The following is a 20,762-nucleotide window of genomic DNA, read 5'->3' as shown; positions in this document are numbered from 1 at the left end:
TGCTTGTGTTCCCTCTCCCGCTGAGTCTATCTCTGTCAAATAAATAAAATCTTTAAAAAAAATTTAAAAAAAAATAATAATCCTGAAAAACAAAACAGAATCTCTTAAAGGCTTGATGGACTCTTTTTAAACCCCCCCCTTTTTTTTTTTTTTTTTTAGCAACTATATCGGAAAAAACCTGGAATGACAATGTCTTGTGCCAAATTACCTCAAAATATTTCCAAAAATAGATACAGAGATATTTCGCCTTGTAAGTATCTACCATCTCTGTTTGTTAAGTTTAATCTTTTTAGCCTAACTTTATCAAAACATTCTTTCTTTTAAATTTTTTTCAGATGATGCTACACGGGTCATTTTAAAGGGTAATGAAGACTATATCAATGCAAATTATATAAATGTAAGTTTATTTTTATTATGCCTTTGTCATTGGGAATAAGAGGGACCACCATAAACTTTGAGGTTCCTTTTAACCTTGAGAAAATATTAACACTTTCAGATATTGAAAAATAGTATAAAATTGATGTTAAAAAAATAGTTTGGTACTGGCATATTAGCATATTCATAGAGCATTGGAATAGAATAAGCTGAAATAATGGCTAGACTTTTGTTTATGGTAGAGATGGCCTTTTAAATCATTGAAGGATAAAAATAGATTATCTAGTGAATGAGTTGAGTAATATATCTAGATATAATCTAGAATATATCATTGTAAGGACGTTTTCCTTCCCTTCTATTGGGATTAAAAGGATTACTAACTTCTTTTCTTAACTCTGTAATGTAGAAAATTTCAAACATACAAAAGTAGAAGAAAAGTAAAATGAACCTTCATGTATACATCACTCAGCTCAACAGTTGTCTAGATTGTTTTGAAACAGATCCATGTTTCATATCATTTATCTATAAAGACATCACCTACTCACTCTTGATGTAACATATTTTAGATATATCAAAATATAAATGTTAAAAAATGGAATCATGAGAGTACTTGGAGGAAATCTATGAGAATGGCTTAAAATCTCAGAAAGGGAAAGACTTTTCTAAAGTTTAGACTCTTGTCTAAATTCACAAAAAGAAAAGTGCAAATCAAAACTGGAAGGAATTACTATTTTTCACTTATTAGACTTGAAATATCAAAGAGAGTGATAATATCATTTATAAGTCTGTATCCTTTATCTGAAATCTTGGAGTCAAATACACTTTAGGATTCAGAATTTTTTGGATTTTTTTTTTTTAATTATTCAGTGCCTGCACCATAGACTGTAGTAAGTAACATCCCTAGCAGACTATGAGACATTACCCTGTAATCAGTGTATTGATACTCAGCAAACTATTGATACTTCCATTGAGTGGGACTTATAAAGACTGTAAGTAGTCTTAGATTAACCAGATATTGCTGTCAGATGAGTCCAGATGAGGTCAGGTGTACCCAAAAAAGGACAGACTTACACTTCACAGCACTGGGAGTTTCAGAATTGTGGATGAGGGATTATCAGTATATTAAGGAGACTATCGCGGAACAAGCATTCCTCATACATTGTTGATGGAAGTATAAATAGGTACAACCTCTTCAGAAAGGTAACTAACAAAAATGTTGAGTTTACAAAAGTATTCAGTGCAGCTTTGTTTATGGTAGCAAATAGATTACCAGCAACTTAAGTGTTTGTTAAATAAATTACGGTATATGCAGAGCCATTAAAAAAATAAAATCTGACATCTCAAAGATAAAGTGGAAAAAGAGAAACAAGGTGCAGAACAACATTATAAGCTACCTTTTATGTTTTACAGAAAACAGAATTTTGCATCTACATTTGTGTGTTGTATATAGAGTATCTCTGAAAGGATATATTAGAAATTAGAAAAAAGGATTCTTTCCTGGGTGTGAACTGGAAGCTGGGATAGGAAGAGAGACATTTTTCTCTCTTCACCCTTTGGTAGTCTTCCAGTGCCATGGTGCATGTGTCACTTTTCTTCTTTTTTCATTAAGTCTCAAAATGTAGTAGGATGATGACTCATCTTTCCCAAATACTCATGATCTTACTCTTCCTGAAAATAATGAATTTAAAATATTTTCTACTATCTTTTCATATGTATGTATGTATTATATATTATACATTATTCGTTAAGTCTGAACTAAAACAAATGGCAGAATTTTTGCTCCTTGCAAATTTTACCAGTAAGCTGTTTAGAGACAAGTATTTTTATCTCTGTACCAAGTCTCTGCCTCTAAAACAGGGTTTTCTGTAAAGCTTCTCTTAAACCTGTAAGAGTACTTTGGAAAATATTTAAATTTCTGTTTCCAGTAATTAAAAGATAAATATGTATAACTACTAAGAAATTTCTTCAGATAAAGAAATTATTAATAAAGATTTGGGATTTTTCTTCTTTTTCAAATTTTTATTTAAATTCTAGTTAATTAACATATAGTATAATACTGGTTTCAGGAGTAGAATTTAGTGATTCATCACTTACCTACAACACCCAGTGCTCATTATAATAAGTGCCCTCCTTAATACCCATCACTCATTTAGCCCCTCCCACACCCACCTCCCTCCATTGACCCTCAGTTCTCTATCATTAAGAGTCTCTTATTGGGGAAAACAAAAAGAGTCTCTTACTGGGGCACCTGGGTGGCTCAGTCATTAAGCGTCTGACTTCGGCTCAGGTCATGATCCCCAGGGTCCTGGGATTGAGCCCCGCATTGGGCTCCTTGCTCCCCGGGAAGCCTGCTTCTCCCTCTCCCACAACCCCCTGCTTGTGTCCCCTCTCTGGCTGTCTCTGTCAAATAAATAAAATCTTTAAAAAAAAAAAAAGTCTCGGGCGCCTGGGTGGCTCAGTTGGTTAAGCGACTGCCTTCGGCTCAGGTCATGATCCCAAGGTCCTGGGATCGAGTCCCACATCGGGCTCCCGGCTCAGCGGGGAGCCTGCTTCTCCCTCTGACCCTCTCCTCTCTCATGCTGTTTCTCTCTCGCTCGCTCTCTAATAAATAAATAAATAAAATATTAAAAAAAAAAGTCTCTCACGGTTTGTTTCCCTCTCTTCTTTTTTTTAAAGATATTATTGGTAAAGGCTTATTTTACTGACTTTGCTGTTTATTGAGATTAGTTGTATTCAGTTGTTATTTCGTGGATGATTTTCATATACTTGATCATAGCAAAAAGTAATAATGTAAAACACTTGAGTTTTGTGTCCTTTGCTTTTTTAGATGGAAATCCCTTCTTCTAGCATTATAAATCAGTATATTGCTTGTCAAGGGCCATTACCACACACTTGTACAGATTTTTGGCAGATGACTTGGGAACAAGGCTCCTCTATGGTTGTAATGTTGACTACACAAGTTGAACGTGGCAGAGTAAGTCATACTTGAATCTTACAAATTGCTTGGGCTTTTTTCTTTTCTTTTCTTTCTTTCTTTCTTTTTTTTTTTTTGCTTGGGCTTTTTTCAACTTACATTGCATATATCGTCAAAATATTCACATTGATTTAGTCTTTTTTGTAACCTTTAAACTTTCTTTCTTGTGTTATTAAAATCATAGTGACTAACACATAATAAATGTGCTATATAAGTGTTAGCCACTATTATTATCAGTTATTATCTAAATGAATTAACATGTATTTGATAAGGGATTTGATGTGGAATATATAAAGAACTCCTGTAACTCAACAATGAAATGGTAAATACCCAATTTAAAAATGGCCGAACCTGAGTAGATGTTTCTTGAAAGAAGATATTTAAATGGCCAGTAATGTCATAAAAAGATGCTCAGCATTATTAGTCACCATGGAAATGCAAAATCAAAACCACAAAGAGGGATGCCTGGGTGGCTCGGTCAGTTAAGCATCTGCCTTCGGCTCAGGTTATGATCCTGGGGTCCTGGGATTGAGTCCTGCATTAGGCTCCTTGCTCAGCAGGAAGCCTGCTTCTCCCTCTCCCTCTGCCTGCTGCTCCCCCGGCTTGTGCTCTCTTTCTCTCTCTCTATCTCTCTCACAAATAAATAAAATCTTAAACACACACATACACAAAGAGGTAGCACTTCATATCCAGTAGGATGACTAAAATAAAAATGACAGATAATACTAAGTGTTGACAATGATGTGGAGAAAATGGAACCCTCCTATACTGCTGCTAGATTTGTAAAATGATGGAAAACAGTGTCAGTTTCTCAAAAGGCTAAACATAGAGTTAATAACTCAGTAGTTTCACTCCTTGGTATACCCAGGAGAAATGAAAACATATGTCTACACAAGAACTTGTGCATAGATGTTCATAGCAGCATTATTCATAATCACCAAAAAGTGGAAACAATCCAAATATAACAGATAAAATGTGGTGTTATCATACAGTTGTATATCATTTGGCAGTAAAAAGAAATGAAGAAATGGTCCATGCTACAACATGGGTGAACCTTAGAAAATATTATGCTAAGTGAACAAAGGCAGTCACCAAAGACCACACACTATGTGATTCCATTACCTGAAATGTCCAGAGTAGGCAAGTTCATAGAGGACAGGAAATGGATTAATGGTTGCCTAGGTCCGGAGTGAGAGAAGGGGTTGGGATAGAGGAACACACAGTGATTATTAATGGGTATGGGACTTCTTTGGGGAGTGAAAAAATGTTCTAAAAGTGATTGTGCTGATGGTTGCACAGTTCTAAAAGCAATTGAATTATGTGCTTTAAATGGGTAAATTCTATGTGAATTATATGAGAGTAAAGCTGTTTTTTTAATATCCTAATTATGAAAATAGATTGGCATTTTAGTTAGAGATTCTTTCTCATTGTTAACTTAAATCTAAAAATACTGAGTTTAGTGCACCATTTTGCCACTCTCATAGTAGTAAATGATTCAGGCAAGAATTAATCAAGAATGGTAAAACATTGGGTGAAAACTTGTAATAAACAGGATATTTGCAGTCTGAAAATATAGCCAAACAGATTATTATTACAAAGAGAAAAGAATGATGAAGAAATTTTAATAGTTGGCAGATCTAGGTGAAGGATATATGAGGGCTCATCAGATTACTCTTGTAACTTTTCTGTAGGCTTGAAAGTTTTTAAAAATTAAAACATTTTAAAATTGGAGAACCTAAATTATATATTTTTCTTAAATCTATTGATGTCAGGTTAAGTGTCACCAGTATTGGCCAGAACCCACAGGAAGTTCATCCTATGGATGCTATCAAGTCACCTGCCACTCAGAAGAAGGAAACACAGCATATATCTTCAGGAAGATGACACTATTTAACCAAGAGGTAGGAAGGCAGGATATCCACTCAGTAGAACGGTTATGTTCAAGGTAAAAACTTTGAAAGCTGAAAATATGTTGAGTCCTGGTTACTAGGAAATAATATTTAAAAATTCCTGAATTTGCTTCATTGGAACTCTTTGAAATCTTATGAAGTATATTCTCCTACTATATTAAATGTATCTTCAATTTCTCTAGGTAAATATGGTCAGTAAAAAAAGATTCTAGTAAATAATAGTTATTATTCTTAATATTTTGCCTCTTCATAAAAATTATGCCATGGCTGTGTTTGATTTCTTCCTGCCAGTAATATCAATAAAGTATTTGAGTACATCTGTGGAAATACAAAGAATAATTGAGAGCTATCAAATTATTATCCTTTTTGTAAAAGGGTGAAGGAGTGCAATTTCAGTCTCCCCAGTATTAAGAAGAAAAGATTGTAGGCAGGATCCTCTGACAGTAGACAGATTATAGCTTTGTGTAATTGCTAGTTCCTACTACCACCTGGGTCATTCCTCTTTGGCTTCCAAATCCAGAGCCAGAAATGGAAACTGATTAGTAAATGATGGCTCAGTAATTCAATTGGAAGATGAGTGTAGAGCATCGCATGTTGCCAGTCTTGTCAGGCTGTTAAAGATAGTACACCCCACTTTCACTGCCTGCAGCTAGATATCCCCTGTAGGCATCTTTGGTTTTGAAGGGGGCTAGAAGAAGAAAAAAGCAATTGCTAGAGAAGAACAAATAGCACAGGCTTTGAATACCCATGCCTATCCCATCAGTGGTTAAGCCTTTTGAAAATGAAAGCTTCAAATCCTCCACCCCATCCCCCTCCACCTCCCTGAATATGAATAAAGGAGCCCAGCAAGACAGAGCTTTACTGACTTAAAGGGAAGGAGCCAGAAGTTGTGGGGATTTATAATAAAGGAATCTGGTATTGAATAAAGCTAAGTTACAAGAAATAAAAAATTAAATTTTCAAAATCTTATGAACTAGAGATTCCATTAGAATCGATTTAGGGCTTGTGTAGCTCCTGGTCCAATTTAACAAGGTAAGTCAATAGGATATTTCTTCATTTTCCCAAATGGGTATGAAAGGCTGTATATTGGCCATATAAAATAATATTTATATCTTCAGCATAATCTCTTTATGCTCCACCTATAAGTTACCCATGGCAGTTTATAAACTTACAGCGGCTTTTCTTTGCAAACCTTGAGCACCTCAGAACTATGACAAGACACAAATTAGTTTTTAAAGTTTGAGACAAATATAATTGGGAAAATACATTTGCTTATATACCAGATACATACATACATGGATGGATGGACTGACACATATACCCCAGAACATAATACCCATTTTACATTACCCATTCTTATAATTTTTGGTACCATTAAATTTTGTTAACAATAATAATCAAAGGTAGTCTATATTAAATACCTTCAATCCATTTCACAGGATTCTGAAAAACTAGTTATCAAGTTATACTGAGGTCTCTTTGGGAATTCGTTCATTAGTCCTTTTCTTAATTACCTTGTATTTTAATGGTCTTTTCTGGAAGCCCCCTTTAATGTAAATGACAATAACCAGATTTCATAGTGTTGAATGGCCATACCTACCAGTTTTTGAGAGTATGATTGCAAACAGCTGATTGGGTGATTTAAAGGTCCTCTCATAGAATCCTTTCAACATAAGACTATCCCTGTGAGGTATAGATGTTATTTTATTTTTCAGTTGAAAAAGTAAGGCTCTGAAATGTTAAGTGCCTTAACCAGCAGAGTCAATATTTAAACCAAGATGTATAAATCCAATAATAATACCTTTCTCCATTTTACTGACTCTTGGCTCCCAAAAAAAGAATTAAACCCTGACTGGACTTTGTGTTTTTGTGATCTCCGGTTTTTAATCTACATTTATTTTGAGATTTTATTTTCCTAATTTCCATTATTTCACTTGTGTTTTTCAGAATTAGCCCAACTTTGCTTATTAAAAAATTTTTTCCCCTACCATTTGTGCTCACCTAACACTTTTTTAGTTTTCTTTAAACATTTCTCTGTATCTTAATTTGTTTTTGCCTATTTATTTGTCATCTGAAAAATATAAATGCAGAAATTGAGTTATAAGAATAGTGATCCAAGTAGCCGATACTTAATGGATACAACTGTTTCTGTAAAATGGTTTCTTTCTTTTTCATTGAAATTTTGGGTTTTATTGAATTTACATTACTTTTTGGGGGGTGGTGAGAATAGTTTCTTTTGCTTTTCTTCTAAAATTAAAATGACACAAATATTTATATTTTAAAGATAATTCCTAAGTTAAGGTGCATAATTTTTCATTTACACTTAGAAAAATGAGAGTCGTCAGCTCACTCAGATCCAGTACATAGCCTGGCCTGACCATGGAGTTCCTGATGATTCAAGTGACTTTCTGGATTTTGTTTGTCATGTACGAAATAAGAGGGCTGGCAAGGAAGAACCTATTGTTGTTCATTGCAGGTATTTTCTGTCTTTTATGATTGAATAGTTGACCTGATAAGTCACTTTTAAAAGGGAATGTGTATTTTATTTTGTCCTTAAGTTGTTATCGTCACTGTGGTAATTAGACCGAACCCACAACTATGATCTGAAGCTGGAAGGCAAAGGATATGTTCCAACATATGATTGTCAGAATCTTTATCATAAGAAGTAAAAATAATACTTGATTGATTCTTAGAACCTTGTCTTTTTCATAGTTTAACATCTCAGACATTGGGTGTCTTACAATGGATGGTATCTTAGATTTGATGAAATCTAATATACTAGGCATTCAGTTGCAGCCTAAGGGTTTAGATTTCCTCCTCCCAGCAGTGTACTCTTTCCCGCCCTGTGGCCCCTCCCAGGACATTTGTTAAGTACTCTCCCCTCTCTCAGAGTGGCTCTACCCAATACCATCAGAGGATATGCTACTCCCAAGAGCTCCAGGTGAACAGTGGTAGGCTACCCTTTTCTTCCTTTCATACTCGGGCCCCATTCTGCCTTCTGAAAGGCCAAATACAGGGACTCCAGCCTTCACTGCCATAGACCCAGATTAGGAAAATGAATTATCTTCTCCTTATCCTAGCCACTTCTGTTATTAAAGTGATTTATTCATAAGCTGTGTTGAGTCCTCTGAATAAATAAATAAAGGTATCTCCTCAATAAAGGTATCTCCTCATCCTTACACTTTCCAGCACTTTTTTCAGAGCAGACTTTCAGATCATCAAAACAGATTGTAGACCAAATGTATGAGAGGCAACATGGCAGGATTGATGAACACATTTGGTCATTTCATATCCTAAATCCCCAACAGCTGCTATAGCTATTATGTTCACAGAGAATACTTCAAAAAGTTGTTCTTGACTATCCCAATTCCAAAATTTAATAAAAATTAAATTTGGTTTTAAAAACCAATTTGAGTGTGGAAAATATTGTTGTCTTTTTGCATTTGTTAATGATTTATTGTAATTTTGTTATTTTGTATTTTACTTTTTAAGATTTTACTTATTTATTTGTCAGAGGGAGAGAGAGAGCACAAGCAGGGTGAGTAGCAGGCAGAGGGAGAACAGGCTCCCCACTGAGCAGGGAGCCCGATGTGGGACTCCATCCAAGGACCCTGGGATCATGACCTGAGCCAAAGGCAGATGCTTAACCGACTGAGCCACCCCAGCATCCTGAATTTTATTACATTTTTTTTAAGACTTTATTTGAGAGAGAGAGAGAGTACAGGCGGAGGGGAGGGGCAGAGGGACAAGCAGACTCCCCACTGAGTGGCGAGCTCAACGCGGTGCTCCATCCCAGGACCCCGAGATCATAACCAGAGCTGAAGTCAGCCACACAACTGAGCCACCCAGGTGCCCCGTTAGTTTGCATTAAAGGGAGGCTGCTCCAGTAAGCTTATATACCTTGTTCAGATTTAAAAAACTGAAATGTAACTCTTTTAAAGTAACATTTTTACAGCTAACAGTGGGGGAGGAGTAGATACAAACCATTTAATCTGTATTAAGTGTGAAATGTTTTTCAGTTTTCAAAGTATTTTTTAGTTGGCTTTCTACTTTTGTAATATAAAGCTTTTAATTAAAATCAAATTATTCTTCTATTGTATTGTATTTCAGTACTTTTATTTACTGCACAGAAGCCACAAGAAGTTTAACAGAATACTATCAATGAGACTGCCTCTTATTTATCTCTTTCAGTGCTGGAATTGGAAGAACTGGGGTTCTTATTACTATGGAAACAGCCATGTGTCTCATTGAATGCAATCAACCAGTTTATCCACTAGACATTGTAAGAACAATGAGAGATCAACGAGCCATGATGATCCAAACACCTGTAAGTATTGCACTTCATGTACATATGTGTGTTCTCAACATGATTTTTGTTTCCAATGTATATGGCAAACCATATTTTTATCTTTTTAATTCCCTGACAGGAGCCAATAGCCCCTAGCACAGGGGTTGGCAAATACTGCCTGTAAGCCAAATCTGGCCTGCTACTTGTTTTTGTAAATAAAGTTTTATTGGAATATAGCCATGCCCATTTGTTTACATATTGTCTATGACTGCTGTCACCCTGAAATACCAGAGTTGAGAAGTTGTAACAGGCACCATATCATTTGCAAAACCTAAAATATTTACTAACTGGTCTTTTACAGAAACTGTTTGTTAGTACCACCTTATCATGTGAATTCGTGAGTGCTTGAAGAGGTACAGAGGAACTTTCCCTCTGTTAGTCAGGTGGGATGCCAAGAACAATAGCATCCCTGAACTGGAGAATCTTGGTAGACCAGTTCTTGATGAAACAGCTGTGGTGAAATCACCTTCTTTTAACATAAGAACTTGAATTGCAACAACAACAAAAGTCATAGAAATTAAGCTACTAGCTTATTGTATTCTACACAGACTCTAAATTATATTCCTGGAATCAAAAGAGGAATCATGGAGGGACGCCTGGGTGGCTCAGTCGGTTAAGCGTCTGCCTTCGGCTCAGGTCATGATCCCAGGGTCCTGGGATCGAGTCCCGCATTGGGCTCCCTCCTCAGTGGGGAGCCTGCTTCTCCCTCTCCCTCTGCCTGCAGCCCCCCTTGCTTGTGCTTGCTCTCTCTCTCTTCTCTCTCTCTGACAAATAAATAAAGTCTTTAAAAAAAAAAAAAAGGAATCATGGAATTTTAATGTTAAGATTATTTTTTATATTAAGCCATGGTGAAATGTTAGCATTGTTGATGGCACTAAGGTTACTGAAATGAATTAACTTATATGACCTAATAAATGCGTGTCATTTTTTTTTTAGCTTTTAATTATAGAAAATTTCAAACATATGCAAGAGTAGACAATACAATAAAATGAACACTGTGTTGAGTACTGAGACCCAATAACATGTGCCATATTGTTTCATCTATACTGTCACCTACTTTCCTGGTATTTGAAGCAAATCCTAGACATCAGATTATTTTGTCTATAAATATTTCAGTGTGTATCTCTAAAAGATGAGTGGTTTTTCTTGTAAACAAAATCATAATACCGTCATCACATGTAAACATGTATAATTAACAGTAATTTCTTAATATTATCAAATAACCTATAGTCAAATTTCCATTTGTCTCATATAAGTTGTTTTTTTATTTTAGAACAGCTTTATTGAAATATAATTCACATACCACAAAATTCACCCTTTTAAAGTGTACAGTTCAGTCGTTTTTAGTATATCACAGAGTTTTGCGGCCATCATTGCTATCTAATTTTAGAACATTTCATCACCTCAAAAAGAAACCCCATACCTATTTTCCTTCATACGGTCTCCAACCTCCCCTCCACCCGTCCCTGAAGCAACCACTAATCTACTTTCAGTCTGGTTTACCTATTCGGGACCTTTCATATGCATGAAATCATATAACTTGGTCTTTTATGTAATTGGCTTCCTTAATTAACATAATATTTAAAGATTTATCCATTCTGTAGTATGTATCAGTACTTCATTTCTCTCTCTCTCTCTCTCTCTCTTTTGGGGAGGGTCTGCTGAATAATACTCCATTGTATGAATATACCATATTTTATTTATCCATTCATCTATTCATGGGCATTTAGATCATTTCAGCTTCTTTATTATTATGAATAATGGTACCATAAACATTTGTGTATATGTTTTTATGTGAATATGTTTTCATTTTTCTTGGGTATATATCCAGAAAAGGAATTGCTGGGTCATATGGTAACTCTGCTAAAACTTTTGAGGAACTGCCAGACTGTTTCCAAAGTGGCTATTCCACTGACAGTGTATGAGGGTTCCATTTTCTCCACGTTATTGTCAACACGTGTTATCTTTTTTTTTTAACTCTAATTAATCTCTACACCAACATGGGACTTGAACTCACAACCCAGAGATCAAGAGTCACATGTTCCACTGACTGAGCCAGGCAGGCACCCCTGTCTTTTTTCTATTTTAGCCATCCTACTGAACATAAAGTGGTATCTTGTTATGGTTTTGATTTGCATTTTCCTGATAACTAATGATATCAAGCATTTTTTCATGTGTTTATTGGCCATTTATCTGTATATCTTTTGAGAACTGTCCAAGTCTTTGGCTCTTTTCTTTAAAGATTTCATTTTTAAGTAATCTCTATACCCAATGTGGGGCGCAACCTTACAGACTCCGAGATCAAGAGTTGCACATTCTACCAGCTGAGCCAGCCAGGTGCCCCTTGCCCTATGTTCAGTTTGGGTTTTTTTGTCCTTTTATTGTTGACTTATAAGACTTCTTTATATTCTCCGAATAAAAGTGTCTTAGAGATCTCTGTTTTGGAAATGTTTGCTTCCATGCTGTTCTTTCACTTTCTTGATTATGTCATTTGTAGCACAGAAGCTTTTAATTTTGATGAAGTCTAGTTCATATATTTTTTTTAATCACATATGCTTTTGGTGTCATAGCTAAGAAATCATTGCCTAAACTCAAGGTCGCAAAGGTTTATTCCTCTGTTTTCTTGCAAGAGTTTTATAGTCTCACTGTCACTTACATATGTCTGATTTATTTTGAGTTAATTTTTACATACAGTTTGAGGTAGGGTTCCAATTTTATTCTTCTCCATGTGGATATCCAGTTGTCTCAGCTCCATTTGTTGAAAAGACTGTTCTGTCGTGTCTCTGTGCCCCTTGTCAAAAATCAGTTGACCACAAATGTAAGGGTTTATTCCTGGACTTTCAACTCTTCCGTTGATTTGTATGCCTTTTCTTATACTAGTACCATACTGCCTTGATTACTGTAGTTTTGTAATAAAATTTGAAGTCCGGAAATGTGATTCTCCCAACTGTGTTCCTCTTTTTCAAGACTCTTTTAGCTATTCAGCGTCCCTTGCATTTCCATATGAATTTTAGAATTAGTTTGTTCTCTCTGCAAAAAAAGCAAGATATGGATTGCATTAAATCTATCTATCATTTTTGGAGAGTGCTGCCATCTTAATGATATTTCATCTTCCAAACCAAGAACACAAAATGTCTTTCCATTTATTTATGTCTTTAATTTTTTTGAGTGATGTGTTATACTTTTCAGTGTGCAAGACTTGAACTTTTGTCAAATTTATTCTTAAGTTTTTTAGTCTTTTTGGTGCTATTTTAAGGGAAAATGTTTTCTTAATTTCATTTTTGGAGTATACATTGCTTGGGTATAAAAATAAAATTGATTTGTATGTTGCTTATGTATGCTGCAGCCTTGCTGAAATCATTTATTAACTCTAATAGTTTTTTATTTGTGAAAGTGGACTCCTTAGGATTTTCTATATACAAGATGTTATCTGCAAATATAGTTTACTTTTTCCTTCCCAGTTTAGATGCCTTTCTTTTCTTTTCCTTTTCTTTTTTTTTTACTCAAGTACCTGGCTAAAACCTCCACTACTATGTTAAATAAAGTGGTAAAACCAGACATCCTTGTCTTGTTCCTGGTCTTAGGGAGATAGCTTTCAGCTTTTCACTTACTAAGTATCTTGTTAGGCGGACCTTTTATCAGGTTGAGGAAGTTCCCTCTTTTACAAGTTTGTTGAGTGTTTTCATCATGAAAGGTGTCCAGTTTTGTCAAATGCTTGTTCTATATCTATTGAAATGATCATGTGGTTTTCGTCTTTTATTTTATCAGTGTTATATATTATATTGATTTCGATGTTAAACCTGCATTCCTGGGGTAAATCTTACTTGGACATGGTGTACAGTTCTTTTTTATATATGATGCTTGATTTGAATTGCTAGTATTTTCTTGAGGTTTTTGTATCTATATTCACACATAATGCATTTTTAATTATAGTAAAATACGCAACATAAAATGTACCATCTTAACCATTTTTAAGTATACAGTTCAGTAATGTTAAGTGTATTCACACTGTTGGGCATCCTATCTCTAGCACTTTTTCATCTTGCAAAACTAAAACTCTATACCCATTAAACAACAACTCTCCATTATCCCTCTCCTCCCAGCCCCTGGCAACCAGCATTCTACTTTCTGTTTCTATGAATTTGACTACTCTAGGTAGTCAAATTCATAGGTGCTTATGTGCTACTTAGGTGCCTCATATAAGTAGATTTGTACAGTTTTTGCTTTTTTGTGACTGGCTTACCTCAGCTTAATATTCTCAAGGTTCATCCATGTTGTAGCATGTGGAAGAATTTCCTTTCTCTTAAGGCTGAAAAATACTTCATTGTGTATACACCACATTTTATTTATCCTTTCATCTGCCAATGGACATGTGGGTTGTTTCCACGCTTTGGTTATTGTAAATAATGCTGCTATGATCCTGGATGTATGGATGTCTCTTTGAGATCTTGTTTTCAATTTTTTTGTATATGTATACCCAGAAATCAAATTGTTGGATTATATCATACATAATGAGTTTTGGGGGTTTTTTTGTTTTTTTTTTTTTACCATTTGTATAAAATCAGAATTCAGATACAATTCACAAATTTTGATTGGTTTATGTCTCCTAAATCTCTTTTAAACTATCACTTCTTCCTGTGTCTCTTTCTTTTTCTTGCAGTTTATTTGATGAACAAACCGAGTATTCTCTGTATTTCCTAAAAGTGGTAAATGGATCTATAGACTTGAACAAATTAGGTGATATTCCGTTCTTTCAAAAGGCACTTAATGTCTGGTTGTCTTTCTTTTTATGATGTTAGTAGCCTTGGGTGATGAGTGCCTACATTATTAACTTATGGGTCTTGAAGAGTGGTGATAGTCTATTATTCCTTCTTTAAAGAGAAACTTTTCATCAGCTATTGGTTAACCAGTGGTATATACAGGCAGTATAGGAAAAGCAAGATAAACACTTAATGCTTCCCCTTTATAAGTTTTCAGTATAATGAGTTGGTTCACTTGCCTTTTCCAATGATGACCTCATACTTTTGTTTGATATTATTCTGAAATCATGGATTTAAACATATGTGATATGTTTCAACCCACTGTAGTTACTTTTTTTTAATGATGCCTAAACTGTCCCATTTTTGGGCCAGCAGGAACCTATTCAGCCTGGCTCCTAATCTTTTTTTGTCAAGACCCTAGTAATGGAATAGCTTCTTTGCTAGTAGTGACGATATCCAGGCCCCAGCTTATACTCCCCCTCCCCCCCCCAGTTTTAGAATCCATAATTCCCCCCAGAAAGTAATGGGTTTTTGTTTATTTTGTTTTGAGAAATTATTTTAGAAACCACCTTCTGAGAAGTAGGTGTTTTTATTGCTGTTCAGTTGGTGTTAGTATTTGTCTCTAGAAATCTTCAATTGCCAGAGTTAAGAAAACAAACTTAGGAGTTGATACTGCTGCTTCCAATACAAATTTAGGACCACAGTGTTTTTACTTAATGTGGTCTACTTTACATCTTATACCCATTCATCTTTAATAAGAATAAATGGTTCTCTACAAGACCAGCAATGAAAGATTTAGACTGTCACAAATAGTCATTTGTTTTATTACACATGACATAACAGTCTCAGAATAACAAAAAGAACACTACTGCCACCAACAAAATAGTTCCTAAAAAGAATTTTCAGTTTTTTCCACTTTTTGGGTATATTCTTTGAGATACTCGTATTACTGTTACAAAGTCCCTTGAAATAGTTCCTCTCTGTGTGGTTATGCTGTCAACTAGATAGACGCATTGATTTGTTTCATGTTATTTTCAACTTAGAGATTTTTAAAATTAATGTTCTAATTATGGGATATATTTATGTGGTTCCAAAGTAAAATCTTTAAAAGAAGGAAGTATATTCAATGAAGTCTAGTCTGTACCCCTCTCCTGTACTCTATTCCCCTGTCCCTTTATAGGAAATCATGTTTTAATGATTTGTCCTTCCCTTTTTTGTGACATATATATTGAGAAATGTAGACATTTGTATCCCTCCCCCGTTTTCTTTTATTAAGAGAATACATTGTGTGCATTTTTCTCTGCCGTGCTTTTTGACTGAACAAGATATTCTTGGGGATGCCTGGGTGGCTCAGTCAGTTAAGCATCTGTCTTTGGCTCAGGTCATGATCTCAGGGTTCTGAGATCAAACCCGGCATCAGGCTCCCTGCTAAGTGGGGAACCTGCTTCTCCCTCTGCCTCCCCAACTTATGTTCTCTCTTTCTCTCAAATAAAATAAATAAAATCTTCAAAAAAAAAAAAAACAGATATTCTGGAATTATTTTATAGTGATCTGTAGACTTTCATTTCTTCCCCTCCCAACCTTCCACCACATATTCCCCTGTTAGAATGTGCCACCCGTTACTCACCCAGCCCCTTCCTGGTAGCCATTTGGATTGTCCCTACCCTTCGTTATTATAAATAATCTAGCAGCAAATAGCCTTATTTATGAATGTATATTTTCAATTTCTTTTTCTAGTTTATCTTTGGATAGATTCCTAGAAATGGGATTGCTGGGTGAAAGGTAAATTAATGTAAATTTATTAGATGCTGCCAAATTGTAGTATTTTACATCCCTACTAGCAATGTATGAGTGTGTTGCCAACAAAATATGTTTTCAGACTTTATTTTTTGCCATTCTGTTGGTGAAAAATGGTATCTCTGTGCAGTTTTACTTTGCCTTTCTTTAATAAGCAAGCCAAGTGAGATGTTTTTCTTTTTTTGTTGTGTTCTGGTTTTTCTGATCAATTCTATTCTTTCTGTTTTTCAGAGTCAATACAGATTTGTATGTGAAGCTATTTTGAAAGTTTATGAAGAAGGATTTGTTAAACCCTTAACTACATCATCAAATAAATAAGAAAGCAAAAGTCTGGGACATGGGTCAGAAAACTGCTTTCTCTTATATTCACTGTGCCATAATTCTGCTTGCAGGAAATGGCATTTAGACAAAACAAATGAAGAACTAACAAAAACTGAAAACTTCAGCACTGTTGCACTTTATGTTTAAGAAAATGTCACTCTCTCAAAATCTGTAATTCACGTGTTTGAAGACTATTTCATGCTTTGCTCCGAACAAATAGTGAATAACTGAGTATGTTCAGGGTAATTTATGAAATTTGTGGTGGTGCCATGCAGTCCCCTTCTGGTAGAATTGCCACAAACAAGGCTCAGAATTATCATCATCTCTGTTATACACCTGTATCTTGAAAGCAAAAAGAAGTAAACATCAGGAGTCAGCTCTGGTGTTTCCCAGTGATTCATGTACTTATTACTATACTGGTTACCAGATTTTTATTTTTTAAATTTTAGCAATATCATTCTCAATATTAGCCAGTACACTGCCTATGGATGCAGCACATCTTTCCCTGTACTCCCCCTGTAGAGACCTGCTGTTCATGAGAAGAAAGATGGAATTTGCTTTTCCCAGGAAATGCTGCACATTGTCCATTTACCAGCATCTTATAGAAAGTATAAATATGAATCTACAAATTTTCTTGAATTTAATAATGTAACTTATATTTATCATAAGGTTGGCTTATTCCAAATCATGTGATTTCACATACTTGATGTAAAGGAATGCATGCATTGTGTCTTAACCCCTTAAGTGCCTTGAGACGTCTTTGTATGTCTAATGAAAAGGCACTCATTTGACCCCACTAGGAGGTATGTATGTATATTGTACATTTACATTTTTATGCATTTTGAATCAGTTCACATTTTAAAACATAGCTTCTTGTATGAAGAGTTAACGCAGTCAAAAAAGGGTATGGAAATTCTATTTCTTACTCAGTTTTCCTGTATTTTGCCACAAGAAGCAAAGGTAATTTGTGTTCTACTGAGTGAGCGTGCTGCTGCTGTGGAATTGTCGAAAATCTGCTCATGCCTTTCCTGCGGGACAAGGGTTACAGTTTAGCAGCTCAAGTCAAAAGATGCTTTATTATTCAAATTTTCTATTTATTTTATCCCTAACTTTAGAAATGGCACCTAATATGCACATTAAAGTTAAACATATTCATATTTTCGCTAAAGATAGAGCAGTTCATTGTGATTTATTTCTATCACTGTCTAAATTATTACTCTAAAGCATTCATTTCAGTTCATTTCAAGCTTTGTTCACACTGGTCTGTTCGTTGGGATACTTCAAACAGGGAATGAAATGTTACTGACTTATTTCTAAATGTAATCCCTCAACTGAAATGAGGGTTTTGCTGGGGTTTTTTTGCATACAATTAAATTACTCTAGTTTATATATACTTATTAAGTTATAAGCATGTTAATATGGAGAGTTTTGATTGTCCAGCCTGATGGAGGATCTGATTCCCTTTAAGGATGTATGTATTTTCCTCTTCAGGATTTTTTTTAAGTCTGTAGAGAGAGAGAACTTTAAAATTGCCCAGTTTTAATATAAGTGGAAACTTGCTCACCTATTGAAATGTTATGTTACACAATTATATGGATTATGGTTAAAACAGATTCATTTCCTAGTGGTTTCCGAATACTTCTGTATAGTCTTGATAAAACTTAGAGTTGAATAGTTTCGGAATGCCATTTAGTATGAGGGGGGAGGATGCACATTTAAGAATCTTCAGTGTAATAGAAATGATGTTATTTCAAATACTCAGAATCCATAATAATAAATTTTGGGAAGTTAAATCCTAAACATTAATAGCCAAGATATCAAATAAATTATTATAATCAAATATTTTAATTTTTTAAGAGAAAAGTAACATAACCTTTATGTCAGAGAGAAATTCTCCTATCCCTGGGTTTCACAGCCAAGAAAGTATAAATTAGTAAATAACTATAGTCTTATTTGAACATTCCATTCTCTACCAACGGATAAATACAATTTAGGCTGCTCTATGACATCATGGTAAGTTGAAAAGTGAACAACTAAAATCATGTTGGGGGTCTACATAATTAATAACTGTTTTGATAGTTTTTACCTAAATTAAAATCTGTTCTAACTGTATGGATAGAATATGACAACCAAAAATTAAAAAGATAAAAAGATACAGTTGTATAGATATAAACAGATAAATGTCATGATTGCTATGTTCTTTAACTTACACTTTCGTTTACACTTCTGAGATAAACTCTAATAATTTGTTGGCAATGAGCACTGTTGCCTTTTGTAATCATTAATTCCAGTCTTTAACTGATAAATATTAGAAGTTTAGAATTACCTTTAAGTTTCTCATATATGGATTTTTCATCTGGTAGCTACCCTCTGTCAGTATTTTTATGTACAGAATAGATCCTTTTTAAAGACATATTTATTAGGATCTTAAATTTAAAATAAATTATCCTTCACAGCTTCTTAAAATGGATATGCTAATTATGCTTCTCTGTTCACCCAACAGATAAGACTTTATCCATTACAGCTAAGAATTTTTTAACCTGTTTATCAATCTAAATAGGGTTCTAGGAATAATCCTAGCTTTAATAAAATGCCAAGTAGTTCTAGATTCCATTCATATCAGTGTAATATTGTGTAATAAAATGTCAAATTTCTTGTATCTGAACTACTCTCCCCCTCCTCCCATAACTCCCCTGTTCGCTTACCGCCCCCCCCCCCCACACACACACTCTAGAAGTCAGTGCTGACTGTTATTCTCACAAGTGGAAATAGGTATTGGTGAATCAGGGGGCTTTGTAAATGCTAAGAAATGTTTGTGAAAACCTTTCCTCTCTGATTTAAAATGGTTTTACCATGTTCATTTTAAATGTTTTATTGAGCATCCAATTTGTCAGCACTGTGTACATAGCATGAAGAATATTTTGGAATAGACTTTAACATTCACAAGAAGAATTGGTAGTATTTGTTAAACAATGCATCCATTCAAAATAGAGGCCGAGTAAACAGTGTAAGAAATAACGTCCTTTGTGTGGCCTGCTAGCACAAGTAGGAGGGGGGGGAAGGGGTTGATCGATATGATTAAGAGTAAGGAGAAAATTTATATATAGAAACTGACTTCAAACTTAAAGAGGTATGGTAAGCCATTAAGACACACACTTTGTGTGTTTATATATTTGTGTGTTTCATAAAGGCTGATGCTAACAGGGGTAAAGGATTATTTTAAGTATAGAGTTGTTTATAATGTGTTGGCAGATCTGATCAGGTCTAATCAGGTATTTGAGCAAAAGTCTCCGGTCTCCACTAGAAATACTCTTAACTTGAGAGCTGAAAGGAACCTGAGTGGTTTTATCTAATCTCACCTTCTCCTATTATTTTAGGCATCATATATGAATATCATAAATTCTTGTGAATTTTAGTCTGTTTCAGCTCAAGAATTATACTCAGGCAGTGTTTTTATTTAATAACTATGATGACCTTAGAAGATGTCAATTTAGAAAATAAGTAGGCTTTAAAAGGTGATCCTAATTAGGACCCTGACTCAGTTTGCTAGTCATGCTTCCCTGATAGAACATAAGCTTTTGTAAAGTATTTAGGCTGATACACATGCAGTATGAAAACATTCTGAAATGTAAATTAGAAGACTAATTTTTAAAAGCACTTAAAACATAGAACTAGGATTTAGAATATATGTCCACTTATAATCAAATAATTTATGTTCATAATGTGAACATGTAGTAGAATTAAAGCATTACTTATTTTATAATCTTAAAAGGAAGAAAGAAACGAGAATTTTTAACAATGTTCTATTTAATACCTGTGTTTTGAATATTTAAGATACTCTGATAGTAAGGTTGCCAAAGTAGTTTTGAATTCATTAAAATTATTTATACCACAATAAGGTGGGATATGTTTACATCTCTTTTATTTTGTAGTTTAGGTGAATTTACATATAAGTCACTTAGAGTAAATACATTATGGTAAATATTTGTTGGAATAAACATCTCTTAATAATATGACATGAAAAAGTTGAATTACGTCACAGCTGGCTTTTATGCCACATCAACAAAGTAACAGTATTATCATTGCTTCCCACAGTTGCTTTAACTGTCCAACCACAATGTCTGCAGTCATTTTTGCGTGTATGTTGTTTCCTCCAAGTAAAACAGCTATGTTATTAAAACCCACTAAATTTTCTCAAATATCAGAATTACTGATCTGTTGGCAAAGATTTATTGGTGTCTCAGTGTGATCACAACATAAGTTACAGCAACTCTTTT

The 20,762-nt window shown here is 34.5% G+C and overlaps 1 protein-coding gene across 1 annotated transcript in view; it reads left to right on the top strand.

The window, feature by feature from the left end:
* PTPN4 (protein tyrosine phosphatase non-receptor type 4) overlaps positions 1-16,722 on the top strand; it is a 221,241-nt gene extending 204,519 nt beyond the window's left edge. Inside the window, exons 21-27 of the mRNA XM_044913261.1 lie at positions 160-250; positions 336-397; positions 3,203-3,349; positions 5,122-5,250; positions 7,587-7,735; positions 9,451-9,586; positions 16,396-16,722. Coding sequence (XP_044769196.1) covers positions 160-250; positions 336-397; positions 3,203-3,349; positions 5,122-5,250; positions 7,587-7,735; positions 9,451-9,586; positions 16,396-16,482 — 801 coding nt within the window. The 3' untranslated portion in view covers positions 16,483-16,722. The remainder of the gene's footprint in view (positions 1-159; positions 251-335; positions 398-3,202; positions 3,350-5,121; positions 5,251-7,586; positions 7,736-9,450; positions 9,587-16,395) is intronic.
* The last annotated feature ends 4,040 nt before the right edge of the window (positions 16,723-20,762 follow it).

This window comes from Neomonachus schauinslandi, chromosome 3 (genome assembly GCF_002201575.2).
Source record: "Neomonachus schauinslandi chromosome 3, ASM220157v2, whole genome shotgun sequence".
Lineage (NCBI taxonomy): Eukaryota > Metazoa > Chordata > Mammalia > Carnivora > Phocidae > Neomonachus > Neomonachus schauinslandi.
Note: the sequence above shows the minus strand (reverse complement) of the source record. Positions and strands in the feature narration are given on the sequence as shown.